This window comes from Cicer arietinum, chromosome 7 (assembly GCF_000331145.2).
Source record: "Cicer arietinum cultivar CDC Frontier isolate Library 1 chromosome 7, Cicar.CDCFrontier_v2.0, whole genome shotgun sequence".
NCBI lineage: Eukaryota > Viridiplantae > Streptophyta > Magnoliopsida > Fabales > Fabaceae > Cicer > Cicer arietinum.
The window spans coordinates 50,266,162-50,277,069 of NC_021166.2; the positions used below are offsets into that span (position 1 = coordinate 50,266,162).

Below are 10,908 nucleotides of genomic sequence, written 5' to 3' on the forward strand. Positions count from 1 at the left end.
CCCAAAACAAAAAAAAAAAAAAAATTTACTACCCCCAAATCCCCCCCCCCCCCCCCCTCTTAGGCGTACTTCTATACTTACAACATGTATGATCATCTGTGAAACTCACTAATTGCTAATATTCACTTGAAGTCCTCTTACTGATCCTCATGTAAAATGGACATTCTGGCTCACACCTAACAATGATTCTCTTTCCATCATTCTTTTTGAAATACAAGTTATTCTTAGTCTCCATTGCAAAATCTTTAACGACATTCTTAACCTGCTCTTTTGTATTGAACTTAAGGCCCAACTCAAACCTTACTTCATCACCTTTTTCAGGTTGGTTAAATTTAGGAAATTTCCTAACATTCTCTTCATCAACTTCACTTCCTGGTGGAGTATCCAAATCATCAGAATTCACATCATTTTCTTCAAAATCAGTTGCAGAACTAGGCCCTGGGTTTCCTCTTGGGTTTGCATGTCTTTCAAATGATTTTTCATCACCAACATTAACAAAGATCTCAGTTGGGATTTTAGAAATCCAGTCCCAATCCTCATCCTCATATAACTCACCCATATCATCATCGTTGTCATCTGAGTTAACAACATAATCTTCATCATCTTCACTCAGATAATCTTCACCATGGACTGCTTTAGATTCAGGTTGAACAGGTTCATATTCTGGTTGATCTGGTTCAGTTTGAACTGGTTCAGATTCTGATTAATCTTGTTCAGTTTGAACATCTTCAGATTCAGGTTGAACAAGTACAGATTCAGATTCAGATTATGCTTCAGTTTGAATTGGTTCTGATTCTGATTTATCTTGTTCAAGTTGAAGTGGTTCAGTTTTTGGTTCAGAATCTGCTTCACCTTGGACTTGGAGTTTTTCAGCTTTAGTTGGCTCTTGAATTGGACTTTCATCACTAATAATAGGATTATCTATACAGTGTTCCGCAAAGACGTCAATTATGTTGAACCCTTTGACATCTTCAACAAACTTTAATACATCCTCGTCATTGTTGAGAGGTCTAAGTTCACGTGTAAATGAGTACTTCTAATGCTGGTACCACAAACGTTTAATACTCATATATCCCAAACTTGTGACCATTTTAGTAATTTGTATATGGGACATTAAGTCTACATCCCAAGACCAATTCATCTCATTCACTTGGGCACAAACGTACATCTTCATTGGGTGGTTTACAAAACTACCCCCATGGTTAATTCTTAACCTAACTCTGTGGACTGAAGCTGGCCTGCACAAAACAAACCATTGAATAAATCAGTCAAACTAAGCCTCAAACAAACTACACATGCACCACAAAATAATACAATAGAGCATATGGACCACATTATTAAAAACGCATGGACCACATTATTAAAAAGGCATAAAGGCATAGAGTTCTGTTAACAGTGTACATAAAAAATTTTGGCCCTAAAATCAAAGTTCAATACAGAGTTTAATAATGTTAATAATAAAACAAAGCGAAAACCCTAAAATCACATACCTAGCACAAAACTTTGTATTTTCTTTCGTATATGAAGATGGAGAGAACTCGAAATGACCTCCACTTGTCATTTGAACACGGATGAAAACGAGTCACTGATGAAAACGAGTGAACACTGATGAAAACGAGTGAACAAAGGACAAACACGATTTCACGATTTCATTTCACGATTTCTGTTTAGGGTTCATGATTTTAGGGTTCAGGATGATTTTAGGGTTCATGAGTGAATGCTTTTGATTTTAATTTGTTTAGGGTTCAAAATGATTTTAGGGTTCATGAGTGAATGCTTTTCATTTTGATTTGTTTAGGATTCATGATTTTAGGTGTTTTTTCTTTTAACTTAATTTTAACAATTAAATTGTATTTTTAAAAATATTGTCACAATTATAATAATGGTTTTTAAAAATTTAAATGATATTTTTTAATCAGAAATAATATAATAATGAGTTTATTCCACATAAGTGTTTGCCACGTCACCCTTTTATTGACACGTCATTTAAAAAATGACAACTCATCATGATTTGGACTCAAATTCTGTTTGGGGGATTAAAACTGAGGACAAACAAAATGGGGGGACTACTTTCGATTTTCACCTATAATAGGGGAACCAAAAGTGCAATTAAGCCTAATTAATTTTATGGATTTTATTTGAAACTTTTTATGAATTTTTGCAAAAAATAAGAATAACATTGTTGACATTTTAAAATATAAAAGATCAAATTGTCACTTAAAATTAAAATAAAGGACAAAAAAAAAAGATAAAGGACTAAAACGTTAACTGAAATTTAGTTAAGGGACCACAAGTGTTATTTAGCCTTTATAAATATCATATTAATTTCTTATATTTATTATAAAAATATTAAATATTTACTATATATTAAGAGTAATAAAGTTTTTTAAGAAAAGTTAAATTTTATTTCTGTAACACTTCTGATAAATAATATTAAGTTATTATAATTATATAAAAGTTTAAATATATTTTTGATAACTGTAAATACAATTTTTTTTTTATTTTGGTCCTCGTAATTTTTTGTTTGTTTACATTCCTATAATATAAAAAAAAAATTATTTTTGATCTTTAACGTTAAGTGGACGTTACAAAAACATTAATTGGCAAAGAGAAACAAATTTTAGTCCCTGTAAATATAACAATTTTCAGTTTTAGTCCTTGAAAAATATTTTTTTGAATTACATCTCTGCAATATTGAAAAAAAATTATTTTTTTCCCTTAATGTCTCTGGTGAAATGCAATAATTTGTATAGTTATTTTTATAAGATATTTCCAAATATTTATAGATAATCTTTTTTAGTTACCTTAATTTGTATAGTTATCTAATAACTTGTTGCATAAAGGTTAGTTCAAAGTGTTTGGTAAAGCTTTTATTTTATTTTATTTTACTCGAAACATGGTATCGAATCAAATAATATTGTTATTTGTCAGTTGATTTAAGTTTTATAGATAACTTATTTTCATATATATTCAACATGTATATATTAATTCTAGTAATTTTAAAAATATAGTTAATAAAAAAAGAGATATACAACAATAAATATATAATATAATATCATAATTAAAATAAAATAAATATAATATTAACTACAATTATATTAATATAAAATAATAATTAAAATAACAATTAAGATCATATGTATATAAAAGAAAGGAAGATATCTCATGAGTGGAAATGACTCTTGCACACAATATATAGCTTCCGGAGATCACACCAAAAGAGGGAAAGAAATATCATGATATAATATAATTAATACAAAGCTAGAGCCACTAGATATATAGATACTTTGACTATAATGAATTAGGAAAGTATAAAAGTGATTCTTTGATGTGATGATTGATTTGGTCCATGCCCTTTCTTTGACCTTCCTTTAATTAATTTAAAGTCTTTTAATTAAACATTATATTATACTCCAAAATTTCTTATCTATCTAAATAAATTAATGTACTTAAGCAGCTTATTTGCCGCTTGTTCAGGTGACATCCTTTGGTTCAAGACACAATAATTCAAACTGAATTTCCTGTAAGTAATCATAATTAAATTGTTGTATTAATATTTTAATTATCCCCAGGTGTTGACCGCACGGTTGAAGGGAACTAGTGGGGTCATCATCTAGTAGAATATATTTTATATCACATTTTTTTCATGGTGCACTTTTGCTGTCAATAGAAGCATACATAGGCAGGCCTAATCACAAGACAACTATGTTGCGGATCTTGTATCATATGCTTCAATGCACAAGAGCTTTTCTTTTCTTTCTTTTTCTTTTTCTTTTTTATTGATAATGATGCTTGAACAACCTATGTGACAATGAATGTGGAAAAAACAAATTTAATAATTGTTACTTTGTGTTTAAATGTTTATGTTTTTTTTTCTTCATAAATGAGATTGTAAATAGAATAAGATATTTACATTCAATTGTAAGATTTTGAATTTAAATTGGACTATACGAGAGTGCGTCATATTTACAGTCCTTTATTTTAAGTCATTTGTGATTAAAAAAAATTAAGTTTTAAAGGTGAGGATTTTTCGACTTGATAAACACGAGGAAAAAGTGAGAGGCGATCTATTATCATTAGATATGTATAAGATTCAGCGGAACCCTACAACTTGTCACGGTCCTCTAATTTTTTATTAGTTCTTTATCTTAAGTTAACTATGATCAAACATCAAAGAATAACAAGGTTGTCAAAATAAAATGTTATTTAGATTGTCCCGCTTATAATTAATACTACCTCCGATTTTAAATATAAAAGATAACTGAGGTAATTAAAGTTGATGTATTTGGACCAATTAACTTTTATATATGAACTGCATAGAGGGAGATTCTTATCGACCATATTGTTTGTCGTGCTCTTCCTCACCTTGAAATGATCCACGTAAAGCTACAATTGTCCGCGACCCAAACCCCTCACCTTCCCTACCATCAAGTTGTAATTATCATCCACACTTGAATGGTAAATGTGTTGGATTTAAGTTGACCGATTAGTTCTATATATATTGATTATGAATGAGTTAAAATGTTAAATATTTAATAGTGATAATCAATGTCGATTTTTGATGAAAATATGATATTAAAATCTCATACACTCCTAAAGCAAGATGTGTAATATTTTATTAAAATTTAATAAAAATAGTAAGAATGCACATTTAGACCAGTTTTTAGAGATCTATATCAAACAAACCATTTCTTCCCACATTTTAAATTTAACTTCAAACATTTATTTCAATTTTTCTAACTGTGTATATATAAAATTCATTAGTTTTTTCTTACAATATATATATATATATATATATATATATATATATAATATTTTTAGATTATTAATATTAAAGTATATCTTACCAATGGTTTTATTTAGTGATTTCATTTTCTTACTAGTGATTTCATAACCATTTTTAATTAGAGTTGTTATGTTTATGAAATATCAACTCATATAAGAATTCGACTTTATTATAACTTTAAGAAAATAAGTTTAAATCTTATTACACACAAATTATAAAAAACACAATTGGAGACAATTGTAAATTGCTTCCGATGAATATGAGTTAATCATCCTTAATTTGAGCATGAGGTTAATGTTTTGAGCACGAGTGGGTCCCGTTTAAGAAAAGTAATCGCATCGCTCTTAACTTTTATTCGGCCGTTAAGTTCATAGTGATCACTTATACGTGGCACCATTACGTCCACTGGATCCTCCACTGCCTTTCAACGCCAACCCCAAAAAAATATTATTACTATATTTAATAATTTTCTTTTGTTATTTTTTACATTTATTAAGTAAAATATTTCTGAATTATTAAAATTATTATTATTAGCCCATGCTCTTGTATGCAACATGCAAATTTGATCTCTCTCTATTCAACTCATTTTCTACCACAACTCATAACTCATATGCTAAGCGTTTTGGTTTTTTTCTTTTTTTTTTTTTTAGTAAAGAGTTTTGGAAGTTTATAAAAAAAAAAAGAGAAAAACGAAAAACAAAAAACCGCGTCATTTTCAACTCTTTGTGTGATTGAATTGAAAGAAAGAAAGAAAGTAGAGTTAACGTCTTTTACCCTTCACGCAGCTTAAAACACGCAGTGGCAAATATAGACACACCCCCTTCACACGTTTTCACACCTCCCCTCATTTTTCTTATTTGTTTTTTCTCTTCCTTTTCGTGTCTACAAACAAAAACTTCTTTCATGTTTTACATCACCATGTCTCACATGAACTAAACACCTAGATAGTGTGTGAGTATTAAGAGAGAAAAAAAAACAAGTTTCATAGGACAAATTCACATGAAGGAATAAGGCAAAAGTGGAAACTAGAAAGATGTGTTGAGAAGGATAAAAATAGTGCTAACTAAGAGAGATTTTTTCTTGTTTGCTTCACGCAAACATCTAACTATTGAGGTTAAGCCTTTGCTTCATCGCGTGGCTTTAAAGTTTTCTTCTAACCTTTTTTTAAATCCTTCATTATAATATAATTAACCTCACCAAACCCTTATATTCATACAAACACTCTCTTCTTCTCCTCATTCTTTTTTTTTCTCTATCTCTCTCTCTCTCCCTTCTCTTTCTCAATACTATGAATCCTATAACCCTACTTTCTTAACCTATTTAATTATTTACTTACTTGCCCTCCTCATAAAAAGTTTTAGTATAATTGATCTTGCCCTAGCAAATTAATCACAAAGAAGAAAAAAGTGCTAGCTACTACCATTTTTTAAGATGAGTATAAACTCTAGTTGTAGCGGTAGCGGTGGTGGTTGTGGTGGTGGAAATAGCGGCGCATGTGGTCCGTGTGGCGCGTGCAAGTTCTTGAGAAGAAAGTGTTTGTCGGGTTGTATTTTTGCGCCTTACTTCGATTCGGAGCAAGGCGCTTCACATTTTGCGGCGGTTCATAAGGTTTTTGGAGCTAGCAACGTTTCGAAGTTGCTCCAAAATGTTCCGGTGCACAAGCGTCTTGACGCGGTAATCACCATTTGTTATGAAGCTCAAGCAAGAATGAGAGATCCAGTTTATGGTTGTGTTGCTCATATCTTTACTCTTCAGCAACAGGTAATTAATTAGTACTAATTACAATATTTAATTATTGCTTAATTAATTCTTTGTTCATTATCAATCATGCTATTCTAGATAAGGATGAAGACGTTCTTAATTAATTTTTGCTTCTTAATTGTCTTATCCGTAGAAACTCCTTTCTTTCTAAGCTTTTCCAGCTAGTATAGCTAGCTTCTAGGTGAATACATATATCTTAGAGTGTATTCAATTCTTTGAGACTTTTCATTTAATTTTCTTTTTTAAACTTAGAATGATCCTCTTCATAATAGATATTTAGAAACTAGAAACACCACAAGCATAAGTATGTTTAGTGTAACTTCGATTTTTATTTGTTATTTAGCTAAGCATTGAAAATGGGTTTAACACTATTGAAAAAAGTTCAAATCTCATATAAAAAAGATATAACTTTTAACAAAAAAAAAGTTTATATAAATAACCTTGCAAATCGATATTGTAAATATTTTATATGTTTAATTCAAAGTCTAAAATACTATAATGATTAGATCAAATTTGACTAGAGTTTTGATGCTCATTTTACTACACCTTGCAATTTCACAAGCAAGGAAATTAAGAAAAGGAGGACTTTTTTGTTTCATTGCTAATTGGTACTATTTTATTTATATATAAAAATATAAACTTGGTAAACTAAAATATTTTTTGTTGGTAAAGGATGGATTCTAAAAGGAAAATGAATCAATTTATTTTTATAAGCATGGTGTTTTAGTTTTTGAAGGAAATTGGATTGCCTACACCCATCACAAATCCACTATCACGTAATTGAATATTATAAATCATATAATCTTTAATTAAATCTTTTATAATTAAATTATATATTTTAAATTATATATATAAAAAAATAAATATATATTTTTTAAAAGATCAAACGGTCCACAATTAATGTCTGACTATGTAAATGTAGATTTATGCTAAGGATAGGGAATTCAAATCTTTTTGATGAGCAGCATTGGTCAACAAAATCTTAGTAATAGATGTATGCTAGTAGTATGCTTTATGCCATCCAAAAGAGGAACAAAAGTTGGGTTTGTGTTTCTGGGGAAAGAGGAAAATGAGGTAGGTCATGCAAAAAGCCATAGAACAAAGGGACAGTTTCTATGCTTTTTACTGAAATTCACAAAGCTTAATTGATTAACAAATGATGTGGTCGGCGGTTACATAAATGGTGTAGAGACTAATAGTCTATGGCTTCAACCATTAACATCTTTGGTCTTGGTTTTTGCTTGTTTTAGGGGTATTGGTCGGTTTGTTTCTTGGGTTTTGGCTATTTTGATAGGTGCATGTACGTTTTTTATGTCCCTATTCTTCTCATAGAAATTACCATAATCACTAAAAGAAAATCATTATAGCAATCTCACCAATCTTGTTTTGATTATATAATTATTTATTAAAGAGAGAATTCTTAGATGTACAAGAGAAAAGTGGGTGTTGGTATTTTTAAGTTACAATTAATCTTAAATTTATGTTATTAAACAATAATCAAATATAAAAAAAAGACGAAATTTTAAATGAGTGATTGTTGATATATTCCACAAAACTTCAAGTACCAAAGATTGAAAACATCATAAATTCTCACTTAAAAAAATTATAAATGGTAAAATGACTATTTTGTAAAGCAAGTACGTTACTGAAACACGAATTAATAAGTATACTGTCATGTGACATAGTTATCATCCTATCTTAAAAGTAAGTGCAACATTTTTATTTAATTATATAATATAATTGCTTAATAGCTAATCCCTATGCCCTCATAATTGGTCAATGTCCAAAGTTTGAATTTTTAAAAAATAGTAATCATTTTGGAATTATATACTCCTTAGCTCCATTCTAAAATACTAAATTTCGTTTTAGATTTTCTTTTTATACATAGATTAAGAAAAATTATAAGTTATAATTTTATAAAAAAAAAATTAATTTTTTTATTATTTTCATAAGTACACAGTGAATTTAATTACTTTGGTACAGACAATATCATTATTTATATGATATAAAACCACACTTGTTTTAAAGTACTGAGTTTCAAATGATGGAATTTTTCGCTGTCTAAGTCTGATCATTTTGATTTGTTTCAAATGATAAAGTACTTGCCAAGCTCAAGTTTATCCACTTCCATGAAACAAGACATTTGTGTGTTGTTTAAGAAGGTTATAAAATAGGCCTTAAGTTTTAAATAGTTTTGTTGTTATATTGAAAAAGATATTCCTAATTATAATAGATTTAATTTTGAATGAATTTGATATTTTAATCTGTCGTGAAATATTATTTTATTAATATATAATTTGTAAAAAAATGGATTATCTCATAAAAGTCAGCTTAAAGTTCTCATTTTTCATCAAGACATTAAACATCCTCTTATTAACTACCAATGACTACTGCTTATATATAAATACCCTCGTTTGTTCTATGGATTCAGCTTCTCTAAATTTAACATATTATTATACAAATATGCCTCTAAATATATAATTTTATTGATTAAATATTGGAAAACGTAAGTCCCAAGTAGAAAAAAGATAAAAATATATAGTTTATGAAAATAGTCACTCCTGATCTTATGGATTGATTTTATAAAATGAATTAAATTTAATAAAAAAAAATCTAAAATAATATCAAAATATATTGATTTATATCATTCACATTAATTATATCCACTCACCAAACTCAATAGAGTTAAATTGAGAGATGTACTGAGAAAAATTTAAAGCTCACTTAAAAAAGAGGTAAAGACCTAATAATCAAATAGTTATAACAACTGAAATAAAAAAAAGGACCATAGTATGAGTTGTAAAGCAATAAGAAGGGGTGTAAGAAAGATAGAAAAAAAATATCAATGATATAGAATTCTAATATATAAAGATCTATGGATGATCTCATAAAAGGTAATGTAATAAAGCATCAATGTTAAAAATTCATTCATATATGGATGAATAGATTCCTAAAACAAACGAATCAAGAGTGGCAAATCAATAAAATTGAGAAGATTGATTCAACAAAAAAGAATACACTTTTTATTTTATAAATTGATTAAATAATATGAAAAAACTAATATTAAATAATTGAAATTGAGAAAATTTATAGTAAGATTAAATTTGTTAATGATTTATATTATTTTTCTAAATTTATCCTTTAGAATGAAGAACTAAATTATCTTCCTAACATAGTATTTATCATTAATTGCAAATATATAATATTTTTAATAGAGAAAAAATAAAATTAGTTAACAATTAATAGCAAAATTAATAATTAAGTGGAGTAGTTCGCCCAATTAAAATTTGTCCCTGCATATGTGAAGTTTTGTATATTTTGGTAGTTGTTGTGGCTGTCTTCTGTTTTGTTTTGTTTCTGTTTTTTATTATTATTATTTTTTTGCATAGTTTTGTAGCATATTTGTCCTTAATATATTTTTACCTCTTAAAAAAAACTTTAGAGAAGACATATCCCTCCTTCCGAATGCCATAAAATATGAAAAGAAAAATGTACAAGAGTTCTAATTAAGCTATTATTATTTATTTATTATATATTATTTTTCTTACTATAAAAATATTAATCCTTTTGTTGTTCATATATGACCTAGAATCTTTGTTGTTTGTTTCACAGGTAGTGAGTTTACAAGCAGAACTCTCCTACTTACAAGGCCACATAGCAACATATGAAGTACCCCAACCACCAAAAACTTCACCACCACAAGCAACCATAGCACCTTCAATGGTCTCACTAGCCAATCTCCCATTAGCATCTTCTTCATCCATTAATCCAGCAACATATGACTTGTCTTCACTTTTTGATCCAATGGCCCAAACTTCTTCATGGGCCATGCATCAGAGGCCCAATGGTCAATATTTTGGTAGTGGCACATCAACAAGTAACAATAGTGGTGGTGATCTTCAATCATTGGCAAGAGAGCTTTTGCTTAGATATGGATCTTCTAATGACCCATCATCTAATTCTCTTTCCAAATGATCAATCTTTCACTTAATCAACTAATCTATGCCTTAAGTGATCTTAAATTTTCAATGTTTTATATTGAGAAAGTAATTATAGTCATGGTTCTTTATATCTTTTTTTTATATAATATATAAGATTTTTATGTTTATTTACCTACCCCTTTATTGCTTATAATCAAACAATTTAGCTAATGAGAATATATACTTTCTTAATTATTTCTAAGTTCCTTACTAACAGAGTTAATATTAGAGTTTTTTTTTACCCCTTTAATTCAAAAATGGGTAGTGTGCTTTATCTCCTATACATATATCAAACCAAATTTATTATATATATAAAAGCATGCATGAAATTTAACTAACAATCTGAAATATAAAAAAAAAAATACATATTTCTCTTTCTTT

General features: G+C 28.3%; 1 protein-coding gene across 1 annotated transcript; it reads left to right on the plus strand.

Moving 5' to 3' along the window:
- Positions 1 to 5,606: 5,606 nt before the first annotated feature.
- Positions 5,607 to 10,655, plus strand: LOC101508720 (LOB domain-containing protein 30-like). Its single transcript, XM_004510885.4, has 2 exons — positions 5,607 to 6,547; positions 10,160 to 10,655. The coding sequence occupies exons 1-2, from the start codon at positions 6,218 to 6,220 to the stop codon at positions 10,520 to 10,522; spliced, it is 693 nt and encodes a 230-aa protein (XP_004510942.1). The 5' UTR covers positions 5,607 to 6,217; the 3' UTR covers positions 10,523 to 10,655.
- Positions 10,656 to 10,908: the final 253 nt, after the last annotated feature.